At 41.2% G+C, this 18,830-nt stretch overlaps 3 protein-coding genes across 10 annotated transcripts; 2 read left to right on the top strand and 1 right to left on the bottom strand.

Annotated features, from left to right (window-relative positions):
• Window positions 1-2,569: 2,569 nt before the first annotated feature.
• On the top strand, window positions 2,570-9,954 carry LOC103996359 (uncharacterized). Of its 2 annotated transcripts, XM_065093417.1 has the most exons (10): window positions 2,570-2,818; window positions 3,095-5,024; window positions 5,169-6,068; window positions 6,157-6,243; window positions 7,097-7,249; window positions 7,729-7,892; window positions 7,983-8,130; window positions 8,352-8,474; window positions 8,564-8,651; window positions 9,514-9,954. In XM_065093417.1, the coding sequence occupies exons 2-10, from the start codon at window positions 3,489-3,491 to the stop codon at window positions 9,699-9,701; spliced, it is 3,387 nt and encodes a 1,128-aa protein (XP_064949489.1). In that variant the 5' UTR covers window positions 2,570-2,818; window positions 3,095-3,488; the 3' UTR covers window positions 9,702-9,954. The 2 variants fall into 2 exon arrangements, with proteins under 2 accessions (XP_064949489.1, XP_018677670.2); XM_018822125.2 differs by having other exon boundaries at window positions 3,095-6,068.
• Window positions 9,955-11,994: 2,040 nt separating this feature from the next.
• Window positions 11,995-16,269, bottom strand: LOC135598925 (uncharacterized). Of its 7 annotated transcripts, none has more exons than XM_065093420.1 (3): window positions 16,019-16,269; window positions 15,811-15,847; window positions 11,995-13,503 (listed from the first exon to the last, which is right to left on the bottom strand). In XM_065093420.1, the coding sequence occupies exon 3, from the start codon at window positions 13,488-13,490 to the stop codon at window positions 12,393-12,395; it is 1,098 nt and encodes a 365-aa protein (XP_064949492.1). In that variant the 5' UTR covers window positions 13,491-13,503; window positions 15,811-15,847; window positions 16,019-16,269; the 3' UTR covers window positions 11,995-12,392. The 7 variants fall into 7 exon arrangements, with proteins under 7 accessions (XP_064949492.1, XP_064949497.1, XP_064949495.1 ...); XM_065093425.1 differs by having other exon boundaries at window positions 11,995-13,500; XM_065093423.1 differs by having other exon boundaries at window positions 11,995-13,524; window positions 16,034-16,269.
• A 1,040-nt stretch (window positions 16,270-17,309) lies between these two features.
• LOC135598928 (uncharacterized) lies at window positions 17,310-18,564 on the top strand. The gene is made up of 5 exons (XM_065093432.1): window positions 17,310-17,708; window positions 17,773-17,955; window positions 18,044-18,113; window positions 18,191-18,262; window positions 18,355-18,564. Exons 1-5 carry the CDS (start codon window positions 17,439-17,441, stop codon window positions 18,408-18,410), a joined length of 651 nt encoding a protein of 216 aa, XP_064949504.1. The 5' UTR covers window positions 17,310-17,438; the 3' UTR covers window positions 18,411-18,564.
• The last annotated feature ends 266 nt before the right edge of the window (window positions 18,565-18,830 follow it).

Here is an 18,830-nt window from a genome sequence, read left to right as displayed (position 1 = left end):
TGCTCCACCTTGCCTTGGATCTTTCACCACTATCAGACTGCATATGATTTCTTTGTGGGTATAATAGTGTCTATACTTGGCAACTTCTTCATGGCTTCCTAGGGATTCTGTGACCACAGTTGAACCTAAACCAGGGTTTCTTTACAGAAGATTCTTGTAGATGTGGGGAGGACAGATGACACTATGTTTATTCTCACAAAGTGAAGGCTATCTAGTGATGGAATCTTAATTATCTTTTTTTTTTTAAGCACTATTTTATATCTTATATGCACTATGTTTAATTTCATCATAACATCTCAATTATATCTTATATCTTATACTCTATGCAGAGAAGAGATTAAGTTGATGATGATGATGATGATGATTATTATTATTATTATTATTAGTTCATGTTTACTTATGTTGGAGTTTGAGAGTTTTTCTTTATACATAAACATTGATAGAATAAGGAGTAGGGCTTGCAGTACTTATAAATCTCATTTACTCATTTCATGCATTAGCTAACTCATCCATAAATGAAGGATGGGGATTTGAATCACTAGTCTTCTGGGTTTAGTACCTTTCACTCATCTTTTTCTAAGAGAAAGAAAGATGACATAATAATTAATTATCTTTTTCTTTAATATAAAGAACTTGAGAACTAGTTATTATCACATCTATGTTCATCATATACTTTCTTGATCCATCTGCAAAGTTAAACAATTTATCTATATAGACAAAAGTGTATAACTGGATGAGAGAGAGAGAGAGAGAGAGAGAGAGAGAGAGAGAGTTCTCACTCAATAAATTCAGGAAAAAAAATGAAACAAATACATTAAATTTGAGGAAAAAAGGTTGAGTTTGAAGGTTTCAATCGAAGCCCTCCAAGAAAATTAAGATATTTTAACCAAAAAAAAATATATCAAACAAAATCAAATTACATGCTATCTTCTTCTTCTTCTCCTTTTTATTTTTGACGCGCAATTAGATTTATCATATCTCCCACATAACCAATTAATTATATACTTTCTTGGAAATATATATAGGACTTCCATCTTCTTTGTTTTGACGACTCTACGCTGACGTGTCTCCTTCACGGAGCTTTGTGAGTAGGCGCGCTGTGCGACCAGCGGCTTTGTTCCGAGGCGGCGTCCTTACACATTGCATCTTGATGCTTTGAGATGCGCATACCATCCTGATGGGCGTCGTGAAGATGCGTGCCATGAGTCGGAAGCGACGGATGGATAGGTTGTTATGCGCTTCTCCTCGTCGTCCCCTCTCGCCGCGTTCGTCACTCCCGACTTCTCTCTCTTTGTTTTCTTGACGCCATCGGGTCCTTCCGTCGCTGGGATCCGCCCCTCTCGTATGGCGGAGTCGTGCTTGAGGCCCTGGATTGACGCCGGAAGGGCGGCAAAACCCTTGGATCGGAAGGCAATACCGGATTCGACGTATTGCCTTCGGATCTAAAGAGGGTTTTTTATCCCTCGGTCGAGGGTTTGCCGCGCGGCGGAACAACGGAGACGCGTCCCTTGGTTACTGTAGTTCCGATCGGCACTCCGGCGATGGACTCGCCGGCTAGGTCTCCTCCGCGGCCACAGGGGAGAATCATCGGTTTGTCAAGTGGTTACGGAAGTGCATACTGGGGCACAGGCTACTCTGTTGCAGATCCCGATGGACCCGGATGCCGATCAGGGAGTCGCCGGCGTCGAAACCTTGGCCTCGAGGACGTCTGCGTACTTGGCGAGGTGGCGGAGCCGCGGGGAGTCTTGGATGCGTATGCGATCGCAGGCCAGGGCGACACCTGGCCGGGGCCGGTGGTGGCCACCACTGGGAGGAGGAGGAGGAGGGAAATATCAGAGTCGGCGTCGACGGCGACATGTAGGGATCAAGCAGAAGAGGGAGACCGGGCACAGCGATGAAATATGACGATTGCGACCGATTATATGGTCGCGAAGGCGGTGGAAGGACCACGACATGATTTAACCACCGACTTAGCGTACGAGAAGCAGTGTTGGCTCACATCTATTGGATTCACAGCAGAAAGAAATAAGAATGATGATGACAAAAACCGGCGTCGGCGAGTCGGTTCGACCGTGGTTCGTTCCCGAGCCAAACGAGCCGCACTTGAATCGATTTGGTCACCAACAAAGCCCAAATAACTAATTTTAAGATAAATAAATGGCAAAAAATGTTTTTGACATTTTCACCATCACAACAGTAAACAGTCTATTCAAACGGTCAATTTCATATTTATATAACTGTAATCTTAAATTAAAACAAATACTCCATAAATTAGAAAATAAATATTTAAGTTGAATTTATGATGAATAGAATTATTTTATTATTTTTTATATATTTTTTCCATTCGAATATTACATATTTCATGCTATTATTTAATTAGAATTAGAAAGTGTTGTTTGGGACGTGAAGCATTCCGACAAAACATGGCCGGTGGATGGAATCTTATTGTATGCATCCTTTTAGGTTGATTGCATCACGAATCAGCTGCGGGGACGGATCTGCCGACGTGGAACGCTTTCCATCGACACGTCGTGTTGTGGGGGGGGGGGGGGGGAGAGAGAGAGACAGAGAGAGAGAGAGAGAGAGAGGAGCGCGGTAAATCCACTTGCCTTTATCGATGCCGCCTTCTCCTCATGTGTGTCCTTCCTCCCTTGACCTTCGGAGCTCTAGTTATTCCGTCGCTCTAAACGAAGGGAAGGGAGGAAAATGATGGGAGAAAGGAGGAATTTTTTGTTCCATAATCCACTCCTTTTCCCATCAGATTTGTCCTGAATTCCGGTGCGGGTTTGCTGATCGATGCCGGAAAACTTCGCCGCAGGTACTCTCTCGATTTCCCCCCTAAAAAAAATACAAGCTTTTAGATCCTAAAGATCCCTTCTTGCGAGTCGGTATTGCCTTTTCGAAGGGCACGATTCCCGATCGATGCGACCCTTTGTTTCCCCCTTGTCGAGTTCTGTTCCTCGACTTCACCGATCGATTCTCTGTTTTTGGTTGCGTACTTTGAATTGCGCTGGATATGTATCGAGTTCTGCGTCTTGAGAGGTGAAAGCTCTTTTGCCTTGGTCCCGTGGTAATGTTGGATAGATGTTTGCAGGTATCTAAATTGTGCTGCAAAAAGAGCTGCTTCTTCTGTAGACAACTTGGTGATCGTGTGTGTAGGTGACAGAATCGTCTCTAGGGATTGCTTCTTTTAAGCAATTTGGAAAGTTGATGGATATATTAGAAGCTTAGGGTGATAAGAATCGCTACAGCCAAATTCTGATGCCAGAATCCATTACTTGGGTTCAGAAAGTAGCATCGGGTGAATATCCAAAATGTAAGAGATGGAGGGGGACGCGTGTTTTAGAAGTTATACGATCCATATGATGGACAACCATGGCGTACCATATCCATTTGGTCTCTAGTTCATGTGCCTTGGTATGTATATGATCTAATAGGAGAGGAATTGTTTGTGGAGTTTCTTCAAGATTGAGCCACTTCCACACAAAATGGATCGAGGACGTATAAAAAGAGATGGTTGTAACAATTACCAGAATTTCCATGCAGGCTATGAAGATCTGACATGTCTTCTTGGTCTGAGAAGATCAGTTTCTACAGTATATTCTGAGGTTTCAAATTCTAGTTTGGCCACAGGGCAAGTGACGGATGTCAAGTGTCTGGGATACTACGCTGATCGGAGTCAGACCAACAAAAGTCCTACTGAGGATGATCAGAGGGTGTCTGACAAGTATCGGGATGAGCATTCTGAAACCGGTTCATTTTTACGGCCAATTCAAGTTTGTCGTCACGACTGTCAGGGATCTGCAGCCTCGAGTAGCCCTCAGTCTGGGAAGTTGAAGCTCCTGTGCAGCTTTGGTGGAAAGATCTTGCCAAGACCGGGAGATGGGAAACTGAGGTACGTCGGTGGTGAAACTCGAATTGTTTCCATGGGTCAGAATGTTACATGGAAAGAACTGATGCATAAAACTTTTGGCATTTGCAAGCAACCTCATACGATCAAGTATCAGCTTCCAGGTGAAGAACTAGATGCTTTGATATCTGTTGCTTCCGATGAGGACCTGCAGAATATGATGGAAGAGCACTATGGGGTTGAAAAGGCTGATGCTTCACAGCGACTCCGATTATTTCTCATCTTTCTCAATGAGTCTGAGAACACTTGTCTAGATTCATTAGGACTGCAGAGCAACTCAGAGTATCAGTATGTTGTCGCCGTTAATAACATGCTAGACCCGAGCCCGAGAAAGAACTCGAGAAGAAATAGCTTCTCTGGTCAAATGGGATGTCATCTGGATGATTCTCCAAGTTTTCATAAAGAGTCTCCTTCTTGTCCTCAATTCGATGCACTCGATGGGGCGAAGGCCCAAAACGGCATCGGAATCTTCAATCATCATCTTGCCCCTCAGTTCTTTATTAACTCTCCAAGTGGACTGAAGTCCCCATTTCAATCACCTCCTTTTTCTCCAAAGCCAATTCAGCAACGAGATACGAGATATCCTCAGGAGCAATCCGTGGATGATCAGATAAAGCCCCTACAACCATTGGGGAGTTATTATGTTTTCGATACAGGGTATTCTCCAAGTGCTGCAGGAGCGAAGCTTCATGATAACTCACATACTGATGTTGATCTGCCACTCAGATCCCATGCGGGAGCACCATTGCAAGATCACAGTCAGATGAAAGGCTTGGTTAAGCCACTGTTTACCCACAGTGAAACCAACCTTGCTGCATATCCTCGGTGTGAAATACCTCCTGCAATGGATATATCTTTTGATTCAAAAAGACATCTTGGACGGGCAGCAGAAAACTTGGGTTGGGTAACAGGATCAGATGTTTCACTCGCTGCGTTTCAAATTGCGCCTCGTGAGTGTTCTGATTCATTTCTTCAGAATCAGCATGAAACAATGAAACCATACACGAAGGTATCACCATACTCTGAGCTACGCATAGGTAACTTGGAGGAAGGATCGAGGCCACGACCGAGTCTTCTCTTTGAATCACAAGGAACCATGCCTACCGATGCTCAGGTTCGCTTTTCTCAGCAGCCGGAGCTATGTGGTATAAATTATTTTCATTATCAGACTCTAGATTTTACAGATAAGGAGCATCGGAATAAAGAATTGGTAGATCAGGATATGCTACATGGATGTTCTTATGATAATATTATGCAGGCTATACACCCTCAGGATAACAAGACTCGTCAATACAATCGTTCTGAAGAATCAGAAACTTCCATGAAAGAATGCAGATTGCTTGAAGCTCGTCTTTCTTCTGAAGAGTTAGAGGCGCTAGAAACCTCTGTTCCTGCATCTTCAGTCGTTTTAACTTCTCATCCAGATAATCATATGGAGCACTGTTCTAATGAGCAAATCGATGGATGCATACAAGACATATCTGTGAAAAATTGTGGAAAGGTTAATGGTCAGCATGGCGAATCATTTCAGCTGTTAAATTGTGATTTTGCATGTGAAGGTGGAAACACCATTGCTGTATCACCTGTTCCCTGGCCTAAGGATTCTTCAGAAACAGTGAACCAGAAGAAATCTGCCGAACAGATGGCTAGAGAAAGCTCTGGTGACAGAGACTCAAATGGCGTGGTCGACATGCCATCAAATGCCCCTGTCTCTCATTTTCCATCTGTCATAATATCTCAGAAGAATAACCAAGAATATGGTGATCTCGACCAGGACTTGCTTGACCACGACCTTCCTAATTGGTTTTTGTCATGGACTCCTGCTATCACTGAAAATTCAGAGAGAGAAGTTTCTTGCCTTGATCAAAGCGTTGTTGATTTTTCAGATTCAGGTTGCATTGTAAAGGAAAATGGCTTCTGCGGTCATAAGCAGGTGAAAGAGAATGGCAAACAATCTGTACACGAGATGCATGACAAACATCCAATCGAGGGAATTGTTACGGTCGAGGATGTAACTCATGCTGTTCCGTCATCCATCCTGTTTTCAGCAGTAGTTGTTCCCCATGTACTTCGTGAGACTGTTAAAGATGCAGATGATGATTCCTTATTGCCAGAAGTGACTGATGCTGGGATCTATCCAGCAGAGTCTGAAAATGAGGTAAAAATGGATTTTATTGTACTTGGTTCTTAGGATGGTTAATTCGATTCCTTATATTAGATATGGTGGCTGAATATCTAAAATCCAGGATATGAAAGCTGGAGTAAGAGAACTGGACGAATCTATAAGCGATGCTGCTATAGCAGAAATAGAAGCTGGGATCTATGGTTTGCAGGTAAAAATGTTAATGTTCTACAATCTGAACTGCAGGTTATATTTTCTGCAACAGCTTGCTAATTGGTTCTGCAACTATTTCAATTATTTTGAGACTAAAGCTTCCTTTTGGTTCATAACATAGTTTGCAAATTTTGTGAGGTGTATTTCTCATCAAATGATTCACCTCAAAATGTGTTTCAAGGATTTCATAGACTTTTAACATATGCTCAACTGTTATCATTCTCAACAAGTAGCTAAATAGCATAACTAAAGTTTTCTCAATTGACAATGCTCTGTTCTTTGATTGATAAGCTCAGTTCTTAACACTTAGTAACGGTCATACTCAAGACAAATGTTTATACTGACAGTCATACTTAGACTTGGTTCAATGTATTGTTCACAAATTATACATGTGGTACCGATATATAGTAATCAAAATTTCTTTTTTTGTTTTTGTTGCCTCTTCTTCTACAGTAAGGTTTCATGGACCTTTTTTGTATGTCCTTTTTCTATAGTCCCCTCAAATATATAATTAGGATCTTACTGTAAGCATTATTGTGTATGAAAGAGTGTTATGTCCAAGAAAGAAAGTTCAAATGTTTTCTGCATATGGTTTCACAACATGTCCTTGTGCAAAAAAAAAAAAAAAAATGAAGAAAAAGAAAAAAGGAACTTCCATGTGTCGAATAAGATCAATTAGTCGTTTGTCATGGAAAGCTTCATGATGTCCTAAGGTTTTATGTTTGGTGAGCACAAGATCTGTATACCACCGATCATTTTTGTCGCCTATCAGACAAAGTGGCTTCAAAACTCTTGGTTGCTAACAAAACAAGGTGCTTAGATATGCTGCTAAAATTCTTATTTATGTTCAGATTATAAAAAATGCTGATCTTGAGGAGCTACATGAATTGGGATCTGGTACTTTCGGAACTGTCTACCATGGAAAGTGGCGGGGAACAGATGTTGCAATCAAACGTATCAAGAAAAGCTGCTTCGCAGGGAGATCCTCTGAGCAAGAACGACTGGTTTGTTGGTGACCTGATCTTCTACTGTGTTATCAGCTATACTACTACTATCTTGTTTAGATGATAATTGATAGTTACACTTTGCTTACCTTTCATGAACTAAAAATTTCCAAGTTAGCGGGGCTTCACTTGTATGTTCTATCAGATTCGTTGCTTAGGAAATCGACCAATTCAATCCAATTACTTCCATCTTTTATAAGCAACATAGGAGAAACCTCTTTGTTAAGACTTTCGATGCAAAATTTGATCTTATTTTAGTTGCACCATATTATTGCAGGAAATCTATATGGGCTCTGATTAAGACCTTAGTGTTAAACTGATGAAGCTTAAAATAATCTGAAATCTTCAAATTTTGCATCCATTAGTTCCTATTCAGACATGCTATTCACTTTTCAGCAAACCTGTAATGCTGAACTTAAACGTAATGCATTTCGCGAGTTGATTGATTATACTGGAATACTGCTCGATTCATTCTACAGAGCAATGACTTCTGGAGGGAGGCACAGATTCTTTCGAAACTTCACCATCCAAACGTGGTAGCTTTTTATGGGGTAGTTCCAGATGGTGCTGGGGGAACATTGGCCACCGTCACAGAGTTCATGGTGAACGGATCACTCAGGCATGTCCTGCTAAGGAAGGACAGGTGAGCCGAGCCGGCCATAAAATTTTCTTGTATTGCTTTCACCGGTGCAAAAATCGCATGACTATGCTGATGATGTTACTTTTTCTTTAGCGCACTTGATCATCGCAAAAAGCTTATAATCACAATGGATGCTGCTTTTGGGATGGAATATTTGCATTCAAAGAACATAGTTCATTTTGATCTCAAATGTGACAACTTACTAGTGAACCTTAGAGATCTCCAACGACCGATATGCAAGGTAGGTCCCGAAACATACATATATACATATACATATACATATATATCTTGAGAAATGCATTTCAATGCACTCGATCTGCATCATGTGAAAATATATATATTTTCAGCTGGTTGCATCTTCTATATTATTCCTCATATGCTGTCCAATTCCGGAGAAAAATCTTTAACTTCCTACTAAACTTCGAGTTAGCTTACGAGATATTTTCATGTGTAATTTCGTAGGTTGGAGATTTTGGATTGTCAAGAATTAAAAGAAATACCCTGGTTTCTGGTGGTGTGCGAGGAACCCTCCCATGGATGGCGCCGGAACTATTGAATGGGAGCAGTAGCAGGGTTTCCGAAAAGGTGATCTCCATGAGTCAGTTTTTAGTCTCATGCAATGTTTCTTGAAATTAAGACAGAGGCAATTAACAGCATGTCTTGGTCATTTCTAGGTTGATGTTTTCTCTTTTGGAATAGTTATGTGGGAAATCCTGACAGGGGAAGAACCCTACGCGAATATGCATTGTGGCGCGATCATAGGTAAATGTTATTTTACTATCTAGTAAGAATTTCACAAGGCTTGTTTTTCTATCAACAATACATTGTTGTGTACTAACTATTCGTCGACGATGATTTATGTTCATGTTAAATTGTCGACTTTTCATTATTAAGTAAGTAGTCAGGCTCTTCTTAATCATGTAAATCTCATTTTGCCTTTGGAAATTTAAACATTTTAGTCGTTTTTATGATTCAAGCCTTTTTGTCTTGTCTATTTAGACTTATAATTGATCAAATTATCCATTTCACAATCACATGCAGCATCTGTGGTAATAATATCCGTTTCCAATTTTCTTCAGAATTTATGCTACTGACTAGTTCTTTCTCATTTATGCTATTTTGGGCATACGGAAACTATTTTATGGTTACACTTCACACAACGGCATAGGCTCGAGGATTGTATAAAGTTTGGTAAGCTCCCGGACTTTACGACGATCTTCTTGGCGAGTTCCGACAAGCTTCTTTGACAAACTCCTGGACTTCTCGGTTGGTTCCGGTAGAACTTCCGACGAACATTCGGACTTTCGACGAACTCTTGAACTTCCAACGAGATCTCGATTTTGATTTCGGCACAATACCTGCTTTATGTCTTACTGCTATCGTAGTTAATCCTGCACACTTCTCTCAACGTATAGATTAGATCAAACAATTTATAATTGATTTCATCATCAAAATCCGAGATTCAACAATATGTTCTTACGACTTAGTTTTTTTTTTTTTTTTTGTCCGTAAGTGAATTGCTAATCAGACCACTGGTTATCATCTTTCCATGGGGATAAGCTGATACTCGGTGATTTGATTAAATTTGTGCAACAAAATCATCATCTTTTTGTGAAACTTACAGGTGGAATCTTGAACAACAAGCTTCGACCGCCCATACCGGAACGTTGCGAATCCGAATGGAGAAGGTTAATGGAACAGTGTTGGTCACCGGATCCCGTGGCACGGCCCTCATTTGGTGAGATAACCGACAGACTGCGTGCCATGTCCATGGCATACCAGCAGAAGGCACAGACTCGAGCAAACAGATGAAGCTGCCAATTAGGGGATAATTTCCCTTGAAAACACAGGCTTTTTTTTCTTTTTCCTCTTTAGTCCTTGTTTTCGAGTGGCTTTATGTCTTGAGTATTTATCGTCCATTTGAGAATTGTGGACAAGTGTATTCCTTTTTTTTCTTCCGGACATGAGTTACTACCTATTCTTTGTGGTGATGCTACAACATATTCAAGTGTATAAAGAATTTTGTCCTTGTGTAACGAGATGATATGATGTTAGTTTTGCTCAACTTGTGTTTGCAATCAGTGATTTAAAAAGCATCTCGTCAAAAAGTGTCAAGTCCCAAAACACTCGAAGCTCTAGGTACTTGCTGCACTCTAAAGTATTAAAATATAAAAATATATAATATAATTAATAAATATAATTATTTAAATAAAAAAATATGATATTAAATTAATAATATACTATTAACAGTATATTACTTACTGTTAACAGTAGTTAGAAGGAGAGAAAAGATTTATTAATAATAACAGAGAAGGATAAAAGGGTCACTGATAGTGGAAATCAATAGTGGAAAGTGATAGCAACAACGATGAGAAGCTCACAGTAGTGGCGGCAAAGGATTAGTTTAAGATAGTCGTGGCAGCGCTGCGAATGGCAGCAACGACAGAAGCTGCGGACAACAGCAATCGCAGCGACGAAAGCTCCAGAGGGCGTCCGTCAGTGGCAAAGGAACTTGTGGTCTTCTCCCTCGATAGTGAAAGGAACTACACATGGAGCGACGATAGAAAAAAGCTATGGGCTCTTGCTACGTTGTCGGACCCGTCTGTCAACGACAGAGGAAGGCTCGATCCGCTACATCTGTGATGGAGGAAATAGCAGAAAGTGTTGGCGACAAAGACAGAAGCAGCGCTAGGGTTGGCTCGGGATCGTGCGGGCATAAAGGGTGGCTTTTGAGGGTAAGAAACTGTGTTACTAAATACTAACTATTATTGAACCAAACTGGTTCGGTTGCCTTATTTGAACTAGGTGCTCGCTCGAAGCGCTCGACACTTGGGTTCGGGCGAGCGCCCAAGCGGTGCCTCATTGAAGCGTACTGCCTAGTCCACACACGAGGCGCTCATGCCTCACCTCGCCTCGACCGAGCACCTAAGCGAGCCCCCTAGCACCTAGCACCTAAGCGAGCCCCCTAGCACCTATTTAAATCACTGCTTGCAACAATGGCTAAAGTTCAATTTTTGGGCCGGAACATTCCTCAATTTATATAGTTGAATCGAAACATAGATCTTGATCTTTTCATTTTGAGGCAGTGAAAGCTATGAGATGTGTCCGTTAACGACAGAGGAAGGCTCGATCCGCTATATCTGCGACGGAGGCAATAATAGAAAGTGTTGGCGACAGAGGTAGAAGTAGCGCTAGGGTTCGCTCGGGATCGTGCGGGCATAAAGGGTGACTTTTGAGGGTAAGAAATTATGTTACTAAATACTAACTATTATTGAACCAAACTGGTTCGGTTGCCTTATTTGAACTAGGTGCTCGCTCGAAGCGCTCGACACTTGGGTTCGGGCGAGCGCCCAAACGGTGCTTCATTGAAGTGTACTACCTAGTCCACACACGAGGCGCTCAGGTCTCATCTCGCCTCGACCGAGCACCTAAGCGAGCCCCCTAGCACCTATTTAAATCACTGCTTGCAACAATGGCTAAAGTTCAATTTTTGGACCGGAACATACCTCAATTTATATAGTTGAATCGAAACATAGATCTTGATCTTTTTATTTTGAGGCAGTGAAAGCTCTGAGATGTGCAGCATGATCCAACTGACTTTCATGTTCCAATTGTGTGTTATCAACAATATAATGTTATTTTTTTTGTTGAATAACCCTAAACCCTATATGTTGGAACAACCTCCACCTTTAGAGGTGCTGCAGCAACAGGGATACAACTTTTCATCAGAACACTGATCTGGTTCAGGAACTAAGCTAAAAATAAGGTGTAGAGAACCTAAGCTAATAACATGTAACATCTAATATCAGTGCCAGAGGTAGTTAATCCAAGATTGGCATATAATAATCGCAAACAGCCTCATGCAAAGGCATATTAAAGATAAGTGTGAAGAGTTGAGATCCTATCAGTTGCAGCAAAGATCCAATTCTTGTCAGTGTGGAACCATCTAATTTGCAGTTCTCAGTGAGCTCTTCATCTAAGCAGATGAGTGGATTGTAAATCAATCCTTCATTCTTTCACAATACAAACCTGGACTTCTTAATGAATATACAACATGGTAAAAAATGGATAGTGTCAAGAAATCTTTTCATGCAAATCATACAAATTCAAGATCAACCTACATTGTTATAATTTTGGAATTGCATTAGTTATACAGTAAAAAATAAAGTTTTGCTACACATGATTATGACCGCTAGAAAAAGCATATCTAACCTGAGATACAATTTCGTCTCTGACCAATTTTAACATATAGGAGGCTTGAAATAGCTGACATCATTAGGTTTGGTCACAAATGATCAACAATGATAGCCACTTTGTCTGCAATATATGCTTTTGTGAAGAGTCCACATATCCGATATCATGATCTGAGTGGCATCAGTAGAGACTAAATGCAGTGTAAACAACTGGAACAGTATTGCAAAGCCGATCCTTAGTGGAGAAGAAGAAGAAGAAGCAAGCAAAAGAATTCATAGAACACCAGAAACAGCTGAAAAGCAAATAACCTCATGGCTGCTGTTCCTCATCCCGTCTTGATCTCATTATCCTCCTACGCCTCCTTGATATCAGGATGTTGTCATCTGAGTTCCAACCATCATCCTCTTGTAGGCCTAACAAGTTCTCACCCCATAAGTAGCGGCGTGTTGAGGAGCGCCGACGAGCCCTCCCAGCCCTTGAAGAGCTTCTTCGTTCATCAAATGATGAACCTATTGGACCACTGATCATGTGAAGCAGCAGAAGCGTAGGCCACCACGGTGCATTCCGATCACCTGACAGGTTCTCCCCATCATTGATAACATAATCCCCAAATACAACTGACCCTGGCAATGCTGATCTGATGGCACTGAGGATGTCACTATACTCCTGCTGGTGTTCTAGGTGGCGCCAAGCACGTTGCCTTGATGGATCAACCTCAGCAGGCCTTGTCGTTGGATGGATTCTCCTGGCATGTATACGAAGCTCCTGGTAGTTTCCAGAATATGAGCATGATTCCCTGGAGCAGCTTCTTAGCTTCTGGTCCAGATACTGTCTAGCTTCTTTAACAATCATCCAACCCAGTACAACACCCCGGCAGAGAGGGCACTTCAAGCAATTGTCTTCTGGTGCATTACCACCACCAGATTCATCAAAACTAACATTTGCTTCTACCTGAGATGCTAAATATCTATCTTGTGCTTGTCTATCCCCAGTGTTGTCTAAGTCTTCGACTAAACCAGTAGTCGTTCTATCATTAAAACTGTAACCACCATGGGTCTCTATGTCTGTTCTTGTCCCTAGGGCGCCAGGAAAGGAAGCAGATTCTAGGGTGTAAGGAGAGCCCAAGCGAGATCTCCCTGAATCAACATTCTCAAGGATGGTAGAGGTGGAACCAGATGGGCTGTCACTAGAGCTCATTCTCAATTTTCTGAATTGATCGAGGCAATTTGAATGCCTGTAACTTGTATCACAAATGTAAGATCTGCAACCTTTTTCATATGAAGTGCATATGAGAACCACAGCATTGTGAGGATGATCCATGCAGATGGGGCACAGAACCTCATCCCATTGTTTTTGTAGACCAATGGTATCTGGATTCTTGGAGGTGTTTTCTTTGTTATCGGCCATCTCCAATACACTGCTGTAAATGTTTAGTGTCAAACTGATTAAAAATGCAAAGGTGGATTAACTATCACCATTTACATCTGAGAGCTACAAAATCTGTAACAGCAATAAGCTTTGCAGCAATTTAAGAAAAGATAAGCACCAAAGAGAACATATTCTGACCTTTGATAAGATAAGAACATCTAATCATCTACATAAAATAAAATAACAAACGATCGTGGCAGAAATAGGTTGTGGCCAAATCCAAAAAGACTCTGGAATCTGCATTAATCTTTATCAACTCGTGGCATCGACACAGAAACAAAAATCATACAAGAAAGTTGTTTCCAATCATGACATCTTTAGCATGGCTCTAAATTAAATAAGATTTCTAGACAAGCACTCAACCCAACACTGTGTTCGAAGAGTAATTATCATCAATTTATCATACATGCACCCACATAAATACCAAAGGCAAGAAGTTTGTAACACCAACCATCATATGAGGAATACATCTTTGGGAATTAGGTTATCTTGAATGGTTTCATAGGAGACAGGTACAATAACGAATGAGGGATTGGCTTTTGAAATAATTTCTCGCATTTCAATTGCTTCACTATACCAATCTCATCCCCTGTTAACAACTGGTAGAAATACTAATACCACTGATACACTCATGTATGTGAAGATTGCTGGTGTCTAATCCATGTGGATTTTGAAGTCATCTGCTACAATCAAGTGAAAGAATTAAGCATGTATGGCATTCACTCTCGAATTCTTTTAGATGCACTTCATACATGTGATTTAGAATACTGACACTAAGTGCTGGAATTGTCTGGTAACAAAAATTTAAATGTCCCAAGAAAGATTGATTTCTAATTTAACACCTATTACTGTCAGCTGGTCCAAAATATAAGAGTGAGCAATATCCACCATCATATAACTGAGGAAGAGAGATCATTTATCAAGTTCCTCAACATGAAATAGGCATATACAAACTTTACTTTTATTTTTTCCTTTCCATTATCAAACAATTTCATGAAATTGGTGCAGAAATTTTCAAGTTCTTCTTAATGTGCCATCTGCATATCAATATTTCTTTCCTTTTTTCCTTCCATTACCAAACAATCTCAAGTAATCCCTGCAATAATTTTATGCCGTAAGCAAGGTGCCTTGAAACATAAATAGTCATATTAGCAAGTTTCGTGAAGCTCAGAGTTAGAAGACATATATAAAAGGGGGGTCGGTGACCTCTTCCGCTATCTTTAAGATATGATCTCCTGCACCAACTTGAAGTACATTCCTTACGAAACCCCACATTAACCCCACATTCGGTCGCTGCTGCTAATATACCTCAAGCAAAGAAATTTAGGAATCCACAGAAAGGCATAATCTTCAAAAATATAATGCACAAGCTTAATTAGAAGCAAGAAACATCTATCCTTTATCAATAATTTTCACTTAATACAACTATATGCATATTCTCATTCCACTAGTCCTGCCTGTATACAAATGGGTATCTCCAGGTCTTGCAGATTCATTCAGTAAGATTATGTGCATCCGTTCCAAGTTCCATCATGTGCTCCATAAACATCAGATTCATCCACAATCAATCTCATGCGAAGCACTTTGTTCCTTCAGAAGCACTAAAGCCAGGCATGGGAGAAGTCGGGCTGGTGATGAGAGTTTATGACCTCCCAAATCACAATCAAACTACTTGAAGTTCCCAAAAACTCACCACGAACAAAAATGAAACGATCTGATCCTTTTCTCCCAATCTTTGGTATAGATCTGACCGGAGTTTGTCCTCAAATGGAACCTTATATTCCAAGTCACAAGTGCTAATTTGGCAAGATGCTCCTCCAATAACTCATATGCAAAGATCATAACACTCCCCTAGCATCAAATCAATCTCAGATCCAGAAACTACCACCAGGTTCAAAGACATCAAAACCACATTGCTGGAAATAACAACTCACTATCACAAGAATTCAATAATAAGCATACAGAGAGATGGCGAACTGCGCTGAAAAAATGAATCTTATTTCTCTTTAATAAGACAAAAACATACACACAGAAAAATATAACATATATATAAAGAACAACACACAAAGTTAATCAAAAGAACAAAAACATTTGTTGCCCCAAATCTCCAGCACGATCGAAGTCAAAATGGCAGTTTTAACATATAGATGACGTTCTTTGACATCAAGATGTGAATTGTTCAATTTGTTCAACGATAACAAACAAAAGAAGAACACTCCTGTCCCGAATCGGACGATGGGCAGATAGAACAACACATCAAAGATTAATCTAACCAAGCAGTAGCAGAAGAATCTCTAACCTTAATTACCCAAAGCACGCAGCGCCTGCTCCGCGACCTGCAAAACAAAGATCCATAGAAACCAAGATCAAACACCGCCTTAACTGAGGTCAGAATCGGTCTAAAACTGGAACCTATCACCGGCCAACCACAGGATCTAAAGCCAAAAATCGAGGGCAAAAGAAAAGGAACATAAAAGAAAAAAAAATCTGTGCTCGAGAGAAAATACACTCTAAAATCGTACAAGCAACTGCACCGGATGATTGTTCTCTTCTTTCTCGGTCTTCTTTCACCTAATTCTTGTCCCAAACACAGAGAGATTTCCTCTTACTTTAGTTTATTTTTATTCGTCTTCTTCTTGCTTAAAAAGAAAGGGATCGATTTCGTCTTTCTTCTTCTTTCGATCCTTATTTGAACTCCTCCGATGGAGAGGCGAGTTTGGAAGGAAACGAGTCCGACGATGGGGCTAACGAAAGCGGCGGTGGCAATCGATTGTTATTATTGTTACGGTAAGCGGGAAGACAGGCCTGGTCCTATCGAACCTTCTACCCAGCCTCCTACCTGACGTTTTATTAGACAACCCAGTGAGACAACGTGGGTCCGCTGCGGGGTAGTCGAGCAGGTGTCGACCAAACGGGTCCTCTAATAGCCTACTGAAAAGGGTGACGTGAGGCACAATAAAGTCGGTGTTGAGTTGGCTGTGTGACTTCTTTTTACCGTCTTGACCGTGAGCTTAAATCAGAGATAATTCCGTGTTACCCTAATAATTAACTATCTTTACATCCAATCATACTTTCTTAAACTATTTGATTTCGTTTTTTCTTATATTATCGATTTTATTTTAAAAAAATAAATTAAAATGAGACAAAGTCTGATGATATTTTTGTAAAAAAAAATTGACGACATAAACAAAAACAAAATTAAATATTTAAAGATCCTAATATAATTGTTAAAAATATAAAAATTAAAATATTAAATCTAACTAATTACAAGAGGATAATATATGTGGTTTTTTTTTTGCTTTTATTTAATTGATACTTATCTCTTCAAAATCATTAATCTCTATCTCTGGTATTGTAATTTTGATCTATTTTTCTCAAAATTATGGTTGCAAAATAGGGATTGATAGATAGCATGTCACGAGAATGCTTGGTGACAGAAGATGAAGCCAAGGAAGGAAGCACATCACGCAGGCGGCATCATCCCCCCCCCCCCCCAGCACATATGGTCGGGACCGAGAAAGCTCAACTGCTGCTACTTGTGGACAAAGACCGAAGCCGGAGTCGCTCGAGAGGATGAATCGCCGTTTTACTCTGCACACAGTTTTCGACTCCATCATCCTTATCCTCTTGACAGGTCGCAGACCAATCCATGGCTGACGGGAGTCGAGATCAGAGTCCATGCAGCTTGTGGAGGAGGATATTATCGAGGACTGATGCTCCATTACTGTGTCTTCTAACACACCTGTACCTATCCCTGTGACCCTTCGTTTGGAGTCCATGCTGCTTGTGGAGGATATTATCGTGAACTGTAGGCTCCAGTGCCTTGTCTTCTAATACACCTGTACCTCTCCGTGTGGCCTTTCATGTCCCGACTCGTTGCTGTTATTTATGGTCGCTCATGGCTAGCATCTCGATCTAAAATTTGCAATGGCGTGCAGAACCATTCCTCTGCAACTCCCCTCGGTTGGTGCCAAGACTCCCTTCTCCGGCACCAGCGGCTCCATGAACTGGAACCACAGAAACAGTACAAGAGGCTCCAAGATGAGGCCCTCGGTCTTCTCCACCAGGGAGGACCTCCGGCCGCGGCTGGATGAGTACCCGGAAGGGATCATCTCCGGCGAATGGACCGAGAACTTCTCCTTGTTGAGCTACGACGACCTTCGTGCCTATCTTCAATCACAAGTCACCGTTCACAAGGTATTCTTCCTCGCTTCATCCTCTGTTCCTTGCACCAGGATTCAAGTGTTTGTCTGGATGGCAGGTCGGGCCTTCTTCGCTTCTTGGGGAGGTCATGTCGACGACGATCGTGACCGCCATGGCAGGTCAGACGCTGGAGGAGATCGATCATCACTTCGAATTTGTGTCTGCGCTGCCGGTGGTCGACGGCGAGCTCAGATGCACTGGGGTCATTTCCAGGCACGACAGGGCTGAAGCCTCTCTGGGGGTTGGTTCCAACCCCTTTCTTCTCTTCGTTGATGGTTTATAACCTCCGATTACTGACTGATGAGTGATGCTCTGCTCTGATCAAGCAGGCAAAAACAAAGGTGGGCGAGGTGATGTCGTCGCCGGCGATCACGCTGTCACCTGAGAAAACAGTCACAGGTACTCCTTTCACGCGGTCCTCGCGTGGTTCCAGCTTCTAATCATCCACGTCTCATGTGATGTGTGTAACCATGCAGATGCTGCAGCTTTGATGCTCAAGAAGAAGATTCATAGGATACCAATAGTGAACGAGGCAGGGCAAGTCATAGGTGAGAGAGAGAGAGTTGGAAACACCCAGCTCATACCTTGGCTCTTGGAATGATATTGTTTAGCTGACAAATTGCCTTCATCGTATTCACAGGAATTGTCACTCGTACTGACATATTGGAAGCTTTAGAGGCCGCCATGGAGGAATAAATGACGCATCGCTGCTCCATGTATGTCTAAATATGCTGAGGCAGTATCGACTAGTATGAGCATGAAGCTACCATGGTTATGTAAAATTATACTTGTACATTGGGCAGTAAAATGATAAAGTAATTACCAAATAAAGATTGTGGTGTTCAGCTTACTGCTCAAAGAAAATTTCGAGTGTAATCTTCGATGCAAGCAATTATCAAACACAGAGTAGAAAGAGGAGAACGCTTGCAAAGGAGGGATTATAACCATGACATATGTGATATGCTGACAACAAAACATGGAAGTGATAGTACACACTACACAGTCAATTATATATGCTTGAAGCTACTGATTTTGACTAATCAACAGAGATATTACAGCAATTCAAGTATATAACCCTGTCAAATTTACCAAAGCTGCAGAGCATACAAATATGGA

The sequence above is a fragment of the Musa acuminata genome, chromosome BXJ2-1, assembly GCF_036884655.1.
Source record: "Musa acuminata AAA Group cultivar baxijiao chromosome BXJ2-1, Cavendish_Baxijiao_AAA, whole genome shotgun sequence".
NCBI lineage: Eukaryota > Viridiplantae > Streptophyta > Magnoliopsida > Zingiberales > Musaceae > Musa > Musa acuminata.
Note: the sequence above shows the minus strand (reverse complement) of the source record. Positions and strands in the feature narration are given on the sequence as shown.